The 15,326-nt window shown below is 45.3% G+C and overlaps 2 protein-coding genes across 2 annotated transcripts in view; one reads left to right on the top strand and one right to left on the bottom strand.

The window, feature by feature from the left end:
- Positions 1–15,326, top strand: part of Mtor (mechanistic target of rapamycin kinase) — a 117,128-nt gene that overhangs the window by 42,243 nt on the left and 59,559 nt on the right. Inside the window, exons 26-28 of the mRNA XM_027947615.2 lie at positions 1,103–1,245; positions 4,265–4,427; positions 4,564–4,709. Of these exons, the coding sequence (XP_027803416.1) occupies positions 1,103–1,245; positions 4,265–4,427; positions 4,564–4,709 (452 nt within the window). The remainder of the gene's footprint in view (positions 1–1,102; positions 1,246–4,264; positions 4,428–4,563; positions 4,710–15,326) is intronic.
- Positions 9,467–14,074, bottom strand: Angptl7 (angiopoietin like 7). Its single transcript, XM_027947616.2, has 5 exons — positions 13,705–14,074; positions 11,324–11,424; positions 10,602–10,796; positions 9,787–9,985; positions 9,467–9,636 (listed from the first exon to the last, which is right to left on the bottom strand). The coding sequence occupies exons 1-5, from the start codon at positions 14,072–14,074 to the stop codon at positions 9,467–9,469; spliced, it is 1,035 nt and encodes a 344-aa protein (XP_027803417.1).

Below are 15,326 nucleotides of genomic sequence, written 5' to 3'. Positions count from 1 at the left end.
TTGGGTTCAACTTTTTAAGTGCTGTTTCACAGTACAGCTGCACACAGACCAATTTGTGGTTAAGCAACCCGAATCGGAGAACAGAAAAGGATTCAAAGTTTCTGTGTCACCTAGCAGGTTTCAGAGGTCTTTGGTAGCTAGTCTTACTTCTCCTTATTCAGGGATTCTCATTGTATGTTCAGTCAGTGTAATATTTTGGTTTGCCTCTTGTGATACTTTAGTTCAGTTTGTTTTGACAAAAATTACTAGTTTATGTGGCATCATCCATTGGTAAGTTTTGAGAAGAAGCAGATCTCCAGTGTATCCCAATGGTCAAGTTGTTGATGTTTGGTGGTGTAGCACATAGGGGTTCTTTCACTCCCTCGATGATTTAACTGGTCCAGTTTACAGACTGCTGCACTAACTGACATGACTTCCCCAGTTAAGAGAGGATCGACATGTCTATTCTGCTGGAAAGGGCTTAGAAGAGGAAGGTAGGGCTTCTAGTTAGGGCGAGGGCAGTTCAGATGGATGTTATTTTGATAGTAGTTACCACTTTTGTTCATCTTTCCTGGCTTACCTCTGGATACATTGTTCCTAAATAAGGAAGCCTGAGGCTCCACACAACATATGTGTTTTTCTCAGGGTGGTGCAACTGCTGAGTGGCAAGACCAGGATCCCAGCTGGGTGTTTTTAACTGCAGAGAAATAGGCACTCATACCCAGCCAGCTGTGCCAAGCACAGTTACAAATTCATTACATTGCAGAGTGCCCAGCTTCCTCCATGCGCCACTAGAGGCCATTAGGCTTGTTGAACACACCTGTGTATGACACTCCCTGTCCATTCTGCTTCCATAGAGCTCTCTGCTTTGCTGTCAGAATATAGCACAAGCTAGTTATAAAACAGGCCTTTTCTGTCATGTGATGTATTCCAGAGGTTGCTGCTTTTGCTTTGTGCCTTTTAATTAAATATTACTCTTTTGTATTTGTGCTCTGGTGGAATTTCATCATGAGAGGTATAATTTTATAAATCAAAGTAATAGAATAATTATCAAGTGAATGAGGGCTCTTTACAATGGGCCCTTGGAGACTGATGGTTTCTGTTGTCACCTTTGGGCCCACAGGCCTGGGGAGCTGCCAGGAGGGTCTCCAAAGATGACTGGCTGGAATGGCTGAGACGGCTGAGCCTGGAGCTGCTGAAGGACTCCTCCTCGCCCTCCCTGCGCTCGTGCTGGGCCCTGGCACAGGCCTACAACCCCATGGCCAGGTACGGTGGGTCCGGCTCTCCTCTGCCTGGGTTCCCATTGGGATAAAAGGATCAGCACAGAGAAAGTGACTTAGTTTTTATTACAGGTAATAATAAAAGGGATAGTATTTTTTTAACTTGGCTAATTGTGGAACAAAAAAGAAAAGGCAGTTGAACAAGTTCACATTATAGGAAAAGCATCAAGCATAATCTTACTAATAATAAACAACAGATAAATTCCTTTCCTTGAACTTAATTACATTTAAAACTCCGAAAACAACTCTGCAATAGTTGAAAGTAACCTATCTCCATTACTAATGATATTCTAATTATTGATTGCTGCATTATAGTTATCACAAAACAGATGCAGAAATTGTGGATTCTGATCTAGATCAGGAAAGTTAGTTTATTTCTTATTTTATATGAGACTAATTGTAGTATGGGACTTCTTTTGGTCTTCATTTAACCTTTTGAGTTTCAAATTTTGTTTGGTTGTTTTGGGGGGGGTGTTTTTTTGAGGTAGGTGGGTACCGGGGATTGAACTCAGGGGCATTCAGTCACTGAGCCACATCCCCAGCCCTCTTTTGTATTTTATTTAGAGACAAGGTCTCACTGAGTTGCTTAGCACTTCATTGTTGCTGAAGCTGGCTTTAAACTTGCAATCCTCCCGCCTCAGCCTCCTGAGCCGCTGGGATTACAGGCATGCGCCACTGCACCCAGCTAAAAAAAAATTTTTTTTCATTGAATTCTAAAAGTATACCCACTGACCTTAACTCTTTTTGGTGCTGGGGACTGAACACAGGGCATTCTGCATGCAAGGCAAGTACTCTACCAACTGAACTATTTCCCCAGCCCCTGACCTTAAATTTTTAATATGTAATAGCAAGTAGATACAAAGGCATCATCTCATAATGAAGCAAAAGATTGCAGCTCAGTGGTAAAGCATTTCCTTGGCATAAGGGAGACCCTGGGTTTGATCCTCAATCCTACAAAAAAAAAAAAAGGTCATATAAAAATATGCCAGGCACTGTGGTGCAGGCCTGTCATCCTAGCAACTTCAGAGGTAAAGGCAGGAGGATCACAGGTTCAAAGCCAGCCTGGGTAGCATAGGGAGATCCTGTCTCAAAAAAACAAACAATAAAACAAGTCATTTATTTTGCTCATGAATCTGAAATTCTGGAGCACTTGAGACAGCGTGTCTCAGCCCCACGTGGTGTCAGCAAGGTTGGTTTAACTAGGACTGGAAGGTCCACCTTCAGGATGTCCACTTGCGTGTCTGGCATGCTGGGGCTCCTGACTGGGAACTCAGCTCTGGCAGAGGGCCTTAGGTCCTTTCCGTGTGGATCAGTGGTTCTGTGGGTCATGTGGGCTTTCCCACAGAAGATGTCTGGGCTCAAGAGTAAGTTCCTCAAGAGAATGAAATTAAAGTGCATGTTGTTTCTACAACCTAGCCTTGGAAATCCCGTAGTGTTGCTTCTGCCTCAAGGCAGTCACAAAGGTCAACACAGCCTCAAGGTATGGATACATGGATACCATCTTTTGCTAGGGGAGTAGCAAGATTATAGAAAAGCAGAAGGAGCAGAAGATACTGCTGCAAACATCTTTGGAAAATAGAATTTTCTGGGAAAATGTCATTTCACTTTATTTTTTAAATCTTTCTGTTCTTAGGGATTAAACCCAGGTCCTTACACATGCTAAAACATGTTCCACCCATGTGCAGTGCTAAGACATGTTCCACCCTTGTGCTGTGGGCCCAGCATCCCAGATGGATTTTTAACACTGGACCTGCTATGCAAGTGCATAGATGTGTGTATCTGTGCCCAGATTCCAGTCAAGCTCTACTACTATTAGCAAAAATCCTGACATTTAGTATAGCATACTTCTGATCTTTGATACTCAGTTTACTGAGCAAGTCTTGTCTCCACCCAGAACTTTAATGATGTACAGGGGAAATACTTTAAATAGCAAATTTTGAAACAGCTATGAAAGATTTGGTTTATTAAAAATTCTTTTGGGGGGGCTGGGGTTGTGGCTCAGCAGTAGAGTGCTCACCTAGCATGCATGAGGCACTGGGTTCGATCCTCAGCACCACATAAATGTAAAATAAAGATATTGTGTTCTCCTAAAACTCAAAAAATAAATATTTTTTAAAAAATAAAATATAGGGGCTGGGGTTGTGGCTCAAGCGGTAGTGTGCTCGTCTGGCATGCGTGCGGCCCGGGTTCGATCCCCAGCACCACATACAAACAAAGACGTTGTGTCCGCCGATAACTAAAAAAAAAATATTAAAATTCTCTCTCTCTCTCTAAAAAAAAATTAAAAATTAAAAAAATATAAAAAAAGGACAAGGGAATCATGTATGACCACAAGAGTGGGAACCTAATAGACTAAGTTATACTTTATGTATGTGTAGTCTGTCAAAATAATTCTGTTATGTATAACTAAAAATAAAAAATTTTTAAATTAAAAAAAGGGGTGGGGCGGGGATGTGGCTCAGTGGTTAAGCACAGCTGGGTTAATCCCTGGTATTAAAAAAAAAAAATCCCAAGAATCATTTGAGAATATTGTTTTCTAAATGTGTAATGTTACTTGTGTTAGGAGTCTGCTTCTGTTCTTCCCTTCCGGTGAAGAGGAAGGGTACAGAAACTGCCAAGGAACATGCCTGTGGAGACAGGCTACATGGCTGTCTTCCCCATCCCACCTTCCCATGTATCCCGTTTGTCACAGTATCTTTACCTGCACTGTAGGACAGAGCAGTCACTAGTTATGTGTGATTATTTTAGTTTAATTACAATTAAGTAAAATTTTAAATTTTGTTTTTCAGTTACTCATACCTCAGTTTATCCTCTTAACACCTAATAGCTGCCTGCCGTGTCGTTCAGGGAAGATTTCAGCCATTTCAGCAAGTTCTGTCAGACAGCACTGGTCCACACGACCAGGTTGACAGTACCAGAAGCAGATTGGTAGTGTGACTTTGTGGCACTAGGCAGAGGAATGGGAAGGGTTTCCAGCTTCCTTCTGTACTCCCCTGTACTTTCAGGGATCTCTTCAACGCTGCGTTTGTGTCCTGCTGGTCTGAACTGAATGAAGACCAGCAAGATGAGCTCATCAGAAGCATTGAACTGGCCCTTACCTCTCAAGACATCGCTGAAGTCACACAAACCCTCTTAAACTTGGCTGAATTCATGGAGCACAGTGACAAGGTGAGACTCTTCCCCATTGTCCAGTGGAGGCTGACCAGGGAGCCAGCTGCTGGGAGGAGAGAAGCTTCTACACAGACCACTCCTGTTTGTGCCCATCTGCCATTTTCCTATGCTGTGGGATTTTGCTCTCCTCTAGGGCCCCCTGCCACTGAGAGATGACAACGGCATTGTTCTTCTGGGTGAGAGAGCTGCCAAGTGCCGAGCATATGCCAAAGCACTGCACTATAAAGAACTGGAGTTCCAGAAAGGTCCCACCCCCGCCATACTCGAGTCTCTCATCAGGTAGGCTATAATGACCTCTCTGCTCCCCTTGCTCTCTGGAGTCACTGGGTGGCATCTGTTGTGCAGCCAGCACATTTAAGTGACGTGTGCTTGCAGATAGCTCTCCCTGGTAGTCTCGTCATAATTGCCATCTGTTGACTCTTCCCACCTGAGCTCCCGTCCTTTTCCAGCCTGTTGTTTCTCCATGTGGTGGGTTAGCCCAGAAGCAATCCATGACTGCAGCAGCCTAGGAGAGATAGGTTTGATGTCTGGGTTAGATTGCGTTCTCTGGGCAGGATTAGAATGTACTGGCTCCTGGGCTTCAAAAGCCAGCCACAGGAGGTTTTGGCAACTGAATCTGGCGCCTGGGTCTTCTTGGGAATCCTGTGAGTATAAAAGGCAGAGCAGAGTCTGAGATCTGATGGTCTTTTCCCCTAATTTGTTTAATTTTCTCCTCTCATATGATGGTTTTGAGTCTTCTGGGCATAGAAATAAAGAGGTTGTTGAATAAATTTTCTGCTGTTATGAAATTGTTAAGAGTCTGAAACATTAGCTTCAATTCCTAGAGAACCATTCACTTCCCTTAATGATTATCAAAGAATATCAACTCTGGATCTAATTATCTTCATGGAAATACTCACATGGTTCATTATTTTGCTGCAGGTAATTTAGGGAAAATCATTGGCTAATTAGTTTGTCCACTGACTGAGGGACTTGGCCAAGCATGGGCCTAGTCCATTGAACGGGTAGTCGAGGAGCCGAGTTCTCCACTAGTTTTGCCTTGAACAGATGCTGCAAAGTGTTGCTTTCAGCACCCTACCTTACTCATGACCAGAAAGTAGAGGTGGAATTGCAGAATTTAGAGACAGTCACAAACAGGCCACCAGGAGGCATGCTTCAGTGTCAGATTAAGCACGGTAGTAAACGTGAAGATCTGCATCTCTTCCTCCCATCTCCAGCTCATGCAATCGCATGTGAGAACTGATAGAAAATATGGTAGTAACTGGGTTTGTTAACTTCAGCGTCATAACTAATGACTGACTCTTTTATAATTGAGACCCACCTGAAACCTCCTTATCCTCCCTTGGTTTTTCCCCATATTTGAGGCTGAGAAGCATTAAAGTTAATCCAGATTAAACGTCCTCAGTAAAGTCATTTAGCTTTTCAAGCTGATGTAATTTAAAATAAATCCTCAAGATTCATTATAAATTAAATTGATCTTGGCTTTTTTTTTTTTTTTTTTTGGTACTGGAGATTGAACCCAGGGGCACTTTAACTTTAACCACTGAACCACATCCCCAGCTTTTTTTTTTTTTGCATTTTATTTAGAGACAGGCTCTCACTGAGTTGCTTAGAGCCTCACTGAGTTGCTGAGTCTGGCTTTGAACTTGAGATCCTCCTGCCTCAGCCTCCCAGGCCACTGGGATTATAGGCATGCACCAGAATGCCAGGCCTTGACTATTTTTTAAACTCTATTTTGAGGGAAAGCCAGTTTTACCATCCCCTCAGGCCAGTTCAGCTGATTCAGCACAGCTCCAAGTCCTGCCTCCCTTCAGCTGGTCTCCCATTCTCCCCAGTACCTTTCTGTTTTGTCTCCATTTGCATGCAGCTTTCATCATGACACTGTAAAACTGCCTTTCCCAAGTGCAGTTGTAATTGCACACTATTGTGATTGTTGCTTCATCTTTACTGGGGAAGACTTTGAGGAGCGATGTTAGGCAAAGCTCCTTTCAGGGAAGCTGCCCATACTACCCCAGTACTCTTCAACTGCTGAATTCCTGCTAGAAAACTTAGAGCCACCCCCAATATATTTCAGACTTCACAGGTATTTAGGGAATAATAGTTAATTGCCCTTCCCCACTGCTCTATTTTTCCTACCCTATACTCCTTTCATCAATGTATTCATTCTTTTGGAGTTTGTTGTAATACATATATTTGAATCATCTGCCTAAATTTCTATTTGAAACAGGTAACCCTAAACAAAAACATCTTTATATAGCTGTTTCTTAGTTTTTGTACTTGTTTTGAAAAATTGTGCTTTGCTGGCGATATAGTTCTTTTGTGTTGGTTCAGTCTACCTGTTGATCATTTTACCTATTTGCTCCAGGACAAATTAAATCCCACATGTAGTCCCCAAGCTAGACTAACACTGAGAAATATAAACTACTCCCACATCCTCAAAGCTCACATACATCAGTAAGTATAATTGCTTCTTAGGGGAGCAGTGGATTAAGGGGGTCTTGAATTGTTGGAAAATACATACTCATAACTGTGGGGCTCTTCTTGGCTTAGCCAGAGCATGAGGTGGGGTCTGCTGGCTGCCTTTCTTCTTTGTCCTACATAGAATAGAGTACTAACTGCCCAGCTCCTGACGAGTAAACATCTTTTTAAAAATATTCCTGATTGAGACATCTGCAAAATTAAAACTCAAAAAAACAGGCCGGTGCTCATGATGAGGACGTGCCTTTGGTTGACATGCCCTGCCTTCTGCACAGTGCTGTTCTGTGTACCTCCTCCCCACATACCTTCAAGGATCTGCTCAGAACAACAGTGCTTTCCCTTCAGAGGCAACATGGAGCTTGCTTTTGACTCCTGGTGGTTCTGTTCCTTCTTAGGTAAGGGACAGTGTTAGGCTGAACCCTCAGTATCACCTGCAGCAGAACAGGTGCTGAGAAAAGGAGGTGCTGTTGGCATCTGCACTACTGGGGAAGCAGCAGGAGGCGTTCTGTGCAGATCTGACCCACTGCTCACCCTTTCCCTCTGCCGCTTTCTTTGTGATCACAGTTTCTCAGAAGGATAAAGGAGACCACAGAAGTTGACTTAGGTTACAAGCCTCAGAGGTTTTTTTAGTTGTGGAGTATATAGATGATGAGGAAGGCAATTACTAGCGCCTCCTGCCATGGGCATCTTGCTTTCTCTACTCCTTTAAACCTCTTCTTTCTCTTTAAGCATATGGTCTTAAGCAACCCAAGATTCTCCTGAACGCCTGAGAAAGTTTCTATTTGAACGTCTGTCTCATGGGAAGCCCTACTCCAGTGTAGATCTTCTCTGCTCATTTTATTTGTTTGGAAATCCCCAAGGTTCTGGTTTCTAAGATGAATTAGGCCCCCAACAATCAAAGGACTATAGGTATAAGAAAAAATATTGAATAGGAGAAATGGCGTAGCTTATCCTGACTGACTGGCTCAGGAGGACAATTCTTTTGAGAAAGGAAAAACGACTTCCCAAAGGTTAACATTACTTGACACCTCTTAAGGTTAAAAATAATTTTCCTTTCTGTATTTTTAAGTAGGAGTGTTTGTTTGCAAAATATTTTGAAGCTGATTAGAAGCGGTGTCCTCTGTGCAGGTTAGTCAGTTGCTGCCCTTTGTGTCCCTTGCCTTTTCTGTTTTGGCTTCCTGCTCCTCCCTAGTTTCCCTGAATTCCGAAACAAACTCAGAGTCTCTTTCTCAGTGCTCCCTCTTTGGTATGCACACGTGTTGTAGTAAGGGATTGAACCCAGAACCTGGTGCATGCTGGGTAAGTGCTCTGCTACCAAACTTCATCCCCGGTCCCCCTTTTCCTTTCTTTTTTTTTCCCCCAGTTTTTTTTTTTTTTTTTTTTTGGGGGGGGGCAAGGTCTTGTTTAATTGCCCACGCTGTCCTCAAACGTGCAATTCTCCTTCCTCAGCTTCCCAAGTAGATCGGATTACATGCATGCGCCACCATGCCCAGCACTCTGAGGTTTTTAAGTTGAACTTTTTACCATATTCTAAGTGGTAATAATAATGATTTTAAAAGAAAATACTCAAGTTTTAAGAATGTTTATTTGTAGAAGGAAAAGATAACCTCGAATGCTTAAAACACAAACTACAACATTTTGTTTTACCAAAGCAAGATGCTTATATACAGCATGAATTGTTGGCCATAGCGCCATCTACCTTCATTTTCAGCCATTTCTTATAACAAGATAAAAAAGGGAAGCTCTTGGAGCCCATTTCTTACGGAATGAATAAAAATAGACATATCTGTCTTGACTATGAATGTTTTAAGGCGATTTTGTGCAAGCGGCCATGAGGGACTATACCCTTCTCATGCTGGTGCTCCCTGTCATGCCAGACCCCATGTCCTCCCTTTCAGTGGTGCCTGACTCAGGTCAGCAGTAAGGTACCCGGAGTCTGATCATGAGGCACAGGGTCTTGAGTTTTCTCCCAGCAGGTCCACCCTGGGGCACTCATCACTAACCTAACAGTTTTTGTATTTTTAAAAAGTGTGTAGACTTCTGAAGGTAATTTTATTGCATTTTAAAATAGAAATTCTTCTCCTCCAGTACCCACTCTTGCTCCTTCCTGTAATACTCAAGGCCTCCTTTGAGAATCAAATAATACAGTTCTTTTCAGCAAAGGGATTTGGGTTTTGCATTCACATGAATTATGCCTTAGAGAAAATGGAAAAGTGAGCTCATGATTACTTTTTCCCATAGGTAAGTTTCTGGCAGGGATCAGGGCAGAGAGAGCCCACGCAGTCTCCCCCTGAGGAGGATGTGGCAGGACCCATTGCTTTTAAACCCTTCATCCCATGTACTGTAACGTCCTCGGTACATGTAATTTCATCAGGTGCATGTGCCCGCTTCAGCAGCACATGAACCAAAATTCTGCTGTCCACCTCTAAGAGCCTTTGTCTCACCTGGGGATTACAGGCCACTCCCCCCCCGCCCTTTGATACCCTCTTCCTGCTGGCTCTGCCCTTCCCAGTCTCCGCTTGCGTCTTTCTGCAGTCCCGCTCCACAGCAGCTTCCTTTCAGGGTTTGAAGCCCTCCGGGCGGATTTTCATCTCCACCCGTTTGAGGGAGTAGCTGGCCCCATGCCAGCCATACCAGGTGATGCCATCCAAGTGCTCCTTGTGCTCCCCCAGGCGGTAGTAAACCCCATTGAGGTTGGAGTCCGTGCAGCAGTTATACCAGTATCCACCTGGCACAAGAAACAGATGGGGCTGGTCAGCTGGGTGTGCCTTCCCCTTGAGGTGGACAGGGCAGAGCAGAAGGGACTCCAGAGCCCAAGTTCTAGCTGCACAGCTGCAACATCCGCAGGTGGGTTGTCCTTCCCACCTGCCCCCCTCACCTTTGCGGAGCAGGGCACACTTGTCCAAGCAGTTGTCATTGTCCTTGTCCTTGGTGCTGAATGCTGTGTTGTTGTGGTAGAGGAGTGCATCGTTGCCCACGTTGCCACTGTAGTTCCCCAGGAAGAGGCGGTAGCTGTTGAGTTCATTGCTCAGAACAAAGTGGCTATACTCGGCATAGCGCACGTTGCCCTCCCAGTCCTGTGGGGAAAATCAGAGCCTTAGGGGACTGCAGAGCGCTGTTGTCATACCCTCCCTGTACTGCTCCTCTCGCTCCAGCCCTACAGCCAAACATCTTTTTCTAGATGTGAATCTAGCAAGACCTGCCACTTGCTTCCTCCTGCTTAGCACACTAGCTGGGAATCAGCAAGCGAGGTGCTGGTCTGACTACTCTCTGGATTCACCGTAGGCCTTGACAAAAGGTTTCATGTTCCTGGTTGAAGGGATAGATCTGTACTTTTGCTGAATCCCACTCAGATGTAATAAGAGCAACACGAGGATGTGGTGATGCTTTAAGGCCTTCTAGAGGGCCACCAACCAGTATCTCTAAGGACCTCGTGCCCCAGGCCTGAGCAGAGACAATGGTGTTTTGCCCAGCCAACAGCTTTGCTCTGTCCTAGCCTGCCTCAGCTTCATCCTGTGCTACTCACAGGCCTGGTTTGCTGAGAAAGGGGCAAAAATTTTTCTCTTCAACTGAACTACACCCTGCAGAAAACTATCTTAGTGAATGTATGATCTCAACTGAACAGACAAGGAGTCATGCACAGTAGTGTTAGAGGTCCTGGACCAGCTCCAGGGCCCCAGGCCTGGAGTTCACCTCCATCTCCACACGGAGCCGTGTTGGCTGTCTGGTGAGCCGGTGGATATTTTCATTCCCCAGCCAGAAGTCCCCACGGATGCTGCCAAAACCCTGCTTGTACTGCTTCCAGTCCTGGTAGAAGGAGACAAGGCCACTCTTTCGTCTCTGAATGATGGTCCAACCCCCACCTGAAGTCTTCATGTCACAGAACACCTGGAACAAAAAGGATGTTCAAGGGTAACCAATGACTTATTCATTAGAAGCTAATCAGAAAGTGCAGACTGCCCACCTTCTTTCCTGTCCCTACAGAACTAGCAATGAATGTACTCCCATGGTCACACTGGCTCCCTGTGTTAGCGGTGCTGTCCCCAGTGCTGGGAAGCTGGAGCTGGGTGGTAGTTTGCTTAGAAAGAATTGTCCAAATCAGGGATGGGGGTGAGTGTGTGTACAGCTTATAATATGTCCCCTTCATGTTCTTTCTCCTTCCAAAAAGTAACTGCTTTAGGACATGGCAGAGATTTGAACTAGTATTTGGTGGCTATAAAAATTATGTTAGAAGGTTTGGTGTTTGGCCAGTGATTATTTGAAGGGGCCAGGGACAGACCCAGAAGGTGAGCTTTGCATAGCTCTCTGGTGATTGGTATGTCTGCTTCTCTGAGGCTCCCTTTCAATGGACCATGACCATCCCTGTTGTCTCTGTGCCTTTGATATTGGAGAACAGTGTGCCGCAATGATCTCACCTCCATCTCAGGGCTGCCCAGGAAGTCATTGGGAGGAAGCTTGTATACCCCAGAGATGTGGTAGTTCTTCTGGTAGAGGGAGGAGCAGTCGTAGATGGCATCTGCAAACAGAGCACACGTGGGCTAAGCAGAGGCTCAACAGCATGGCAGGCAGGGCTGCCTGTCACATGAAACTGAGCGGTTAAAGACAGAGGCTTTGTTTCTACCACAGGATGCCCACGGGTGTCAATGCCCAGGCAGTATCTGGATTTGGAGAGCTGGCATCAGGAGATTAAGAGGGGATGTGTTTTGACCTCACTGGTGGGGTAGAGGGTGGGAAAGCCCTTCACCAGGATCACGTCACCGGGACAAATAGGTGGTTTCAGGTTGTCTGAAGTAAGTTATTTATCCTGCTGTAGTTTAGGCTATGAAGTTTAGGAATGGTGCCATGTGTGAAGGCATGTGCCCGATGCCCCTGTGAGTAGCTCCAGGCTCTTGGGCTACACCTCTATGACATGGGAAGTCAGGAGTGTCTCAGAGGGTCTGCTTCCATGGTGCTCCTCTGTTTGTTTTTAGTGTTTCTCAGAGGTAGTGGCTACTGCCAGCTGGGATCCTGCTCAAGGGAGGTAGATATCATAACTCATCCCTCCCACCTAATAATGCTAGATCCTCAAAGGAAAGCCAACCCCGAGGAATGTCTTGAGGCCTTCCCCTGAAAGTTTTGTTAAAAAGAAGGAAATGAGATTTTCTTTTCCCTCTGGGGTTGATTTAAATGCTTGCTGGCTGCCCTTGGGGCTGTGGCCTTGCACCAGGCTCTCTCTCCTGTTCTAATATCAAAGAGCATCAGGAAGAAAAAGCCTTTCTGGTAGGATTCAGAGAGCAAAGCGCAAAGAGCTTTCATTGTCTAGGATATCTTGAGAATTGTTTTCTCGGGCTGGGATCTTAGAGCACAAGGTAACACTGATGGCCACACTGCCACCATGAGAGCTGTCTGAAGTGCCTCAGTTTCCTCCCAGAGCACCCTGCCATCACCCTCAGAGTTCTGCATTTCCTGTTGCTAGTCAAAGTCTGAACTTGCTACTCGCTCCAGGGGCTGCCGACTTCTGGAGTATGGTAGTGGCTCAGCACCTGGTGCCAGACAAGAAAAAGGAAGGACTGGTGTCCTGGGCAAGACCAGTGGGAGGCTGGGCAGTCGGGCCACAGTTCACTTCCAGGAGTCCTCTTGCTGGGTGGTGAGAGTTCCTGGTTCGGAGGAGCAGAAAGCGGCTCCATCAGACTCCTGTCCAGCCTGACCTTCCACACATCAGTTTCTTTTCTCAGATCAAATCAGGACTCACTTGTCTGCAAAATGGCTGAGAATCCTTTTTAATCCCAAGCCAAAGGTCAGGAATTCCATGCTAAGGAAGTGATTGGTACATGTGGGTTTAGATAACAGGATTTTCAAGCTTAAATTCGTGTTTAGAACTTTTCCATCATTTAAACCAAGGGTAACCAATGACTTACTCATTAGAAGCTAATCATGTCTTTGTTCTCAGTTTGGATTATAATATAACCAATAGTTTTTATATTAGTTAAAATTACATTGTCTATAGGATGTGTTCCTTTCAACTAATATTTCCCTGGTAATTTCAGAAAACCAAATGTATCTCTTAAACAGTAAATTCATGATGGCCCATATGTGCCAAGCTAAGCAGCCACTGAAAGTTGTTTTGCAAAATAAAACATTAAATGTGCCTTATTTTTAGCCATTAAAATCCATATTCAACATTGCACTTACTTATGTCATATGTTATTTGGGAGAATTTTGAGACCATGGAGGGAAATGGAAACATCAGAATTGAGGAGCCTGTTCCTTCTGAGCACAAAGGGCTTCTTCACAGGCCAGGTGGAATCTCTACACTGAGTTCTGAGTCAGTGAGAGGAGTGGGTTTGCAGAAAGAGGACACACAATTCCATTAGGTCCATTCCTGCTAAATCTTAAGGACACCAGAGAACTGGTTTTGACAAAACTTTACATCCAGAGCAACAGATGTTCCTGCTTCCTTGGGATTTGGGTGTAGTCAACAGCTCTTGAGAAGGAAGTGGCATAGCTATCCCAATCAGAAAGATGACAACCCTTCTTCTAAGACTTGCTGTGTCACTTTGGGCAAACCGTGGAATCGCCCAGTGCTCCAAGGTGGGAATTCATGCATTCATAATATGCTGAATTGAGAGATTCAGAGACCTGGGAAGGCACTGGGTACATTTTTAGAACAGCAGAAACCAAAAGAGCTGCTTCATTAATCTTTCCTCAAGGGAAAGTATATCCCAAAAGAGCCCCAGGAATTGCCCTGATGAGCAGTTTGTCTAGAAGCACTGCTGTGGACCAGGATCCCCTCTGAGGGGAGGTGTGACCTCCTTACCTGCTGAGGTCTGGGTGACAGTCTGTGCCGCCTGGAGCTGCATGATGTCGATCTGGCTGTTCATCTCAGAGAACTTGCTCTCGGCATCTGTGAGCCTTGACTCCATGCGCTTACTGCTGCTCTCCAGCTCCATTACCTGCATGACCACGCTGACCCAGTCACTCTCCTGCTTCTTGCCTAGTTCGCTCAGCATACTGCTTAGGTTGGCGACCTGGGCCTTGAGCTCCTTCACCTCCTTACAGCAGGAGGCCGCTTTGAGCTCTGCTGGCATCTTATGTTTAGGGGGCTTCTGCAGCTGTACTGGGTGGCTGGCAAAGGCCACAATGAAAATGCAGAGCCAGGTCCCAGCTGCATGAGTCTTGCTCAGCATCTTTCGTGGGCCTGGTAAAGAAGGCTTTGCCTTTGGGGAACTTTGGATTGGCCCAGTGGAGGCCTGAGGAGCAGCTCACGCCTTACACGCTCACTCTGGATGGCCTCACACTTCGTTGTCCCCTTTCTTTCCTTGCCCTCCCATAGCCTTTGTCAAAGCTTGAGTTGCTGAAAGTGGAGTGTACTGGACACTGGTGGCTTGCCTTCCCAAGCGTGAATGCTCCACCAAGTCAGCATCTTAAATATTGTTTGTGCCTGCACCTCCACCCCCACGGTGGCCCTGCACAGTGCCATAGCCCCTCCCACCTCCTCTGGGAGGGTCAGGTGCCTGTCCGGTGAAGTCAGCGCAAACTTAGGCCAGAGGAAGGGAGGAGGGAGACTGGGCGAGTCTGTCTTTCCTTGCCTGCAGTCTCTGGGCTGAGACGGAGGACTGTGAATTTGTGTGTTTCCAGTTTTGCCTGTTAGATTATGCCCCTGCCAGCCACTGGCTCGGCTCTGTCAGCAGGCAGGCAGGGTCAGAGGGATTTCCAAATTCCGTTCTAAAGGTTATGTAACCATGGGGTGAGGCGAGGTAGGAGAGAGAATTGGGAATGAAACTCCACTCACCCAGGGAGCCTGTTACTATAATCCACGCTGTTTACATGAGCTTCTAATGAAGTTCAGCATCCTGCGGAGTATGCTGTCAACTAGGCTGGATGGCCCTTTCTCTGATCGTCATTCAGTGTTCTCCACAATCCTTATTCAACCTGGCTTTAGCACTGTCTCAGGTTTTAAAATCTCCAACTCAGAAAGATCTAGAAATAGGAGGACAGAGTAAATCTCTTAAGAAGCAAGAAAGACTGTAGTTTGTATCCATGGGGTGTGCAGTTAGTTGTCTTTCTCTTTCAACAAAGAACAGGCCAGTTAATACTGGCTTGTCACGCTTGACGGTTTTGTAAGGAGGTGTTAGAAGATCACAGCAGCAATGAAGACTCGGCCGTGCCAGGTGTGGTTCTGGATTGATCACCCACGCTGTCAGTCTCCAGGCAGAGCAGAACAGGCCTCCCCTCAGCCCATGGTTCAAAACTTGGAACATGTATCAAAGAATAGAGAAAATACTCCCCATCACTTACTAAGTTCTTATCAAAAACCTCATTTCTCTTTTTCTATGCAGTAGTGTTTGTAATTTGAAATTAATTTTCTGTTGATATATGAAAAACTGTGATATGTAATATTTTATACACTATATTTGAAGGACACTGCTCTTTTGAAGA

This window comes from Marmota flaviventris, chromosome 10, assembly GCF_047511675.1.
Source record: "Marmota flaviventris isolate mMarFla1 chromosome 10, mMarFla1.hap1, whole genome shotgun sequence".
NCBI lineage: Eukaryota > Metazoa > Chordata > Mammalia > Rodentia > Sciuridae > Marmota > Marmota flaviventris.
The sequence above is the reverse complement of the archived record's forward strand: the minus strand, read 5'-3'. Positions and strand labels throughout refer to the sequence as shown.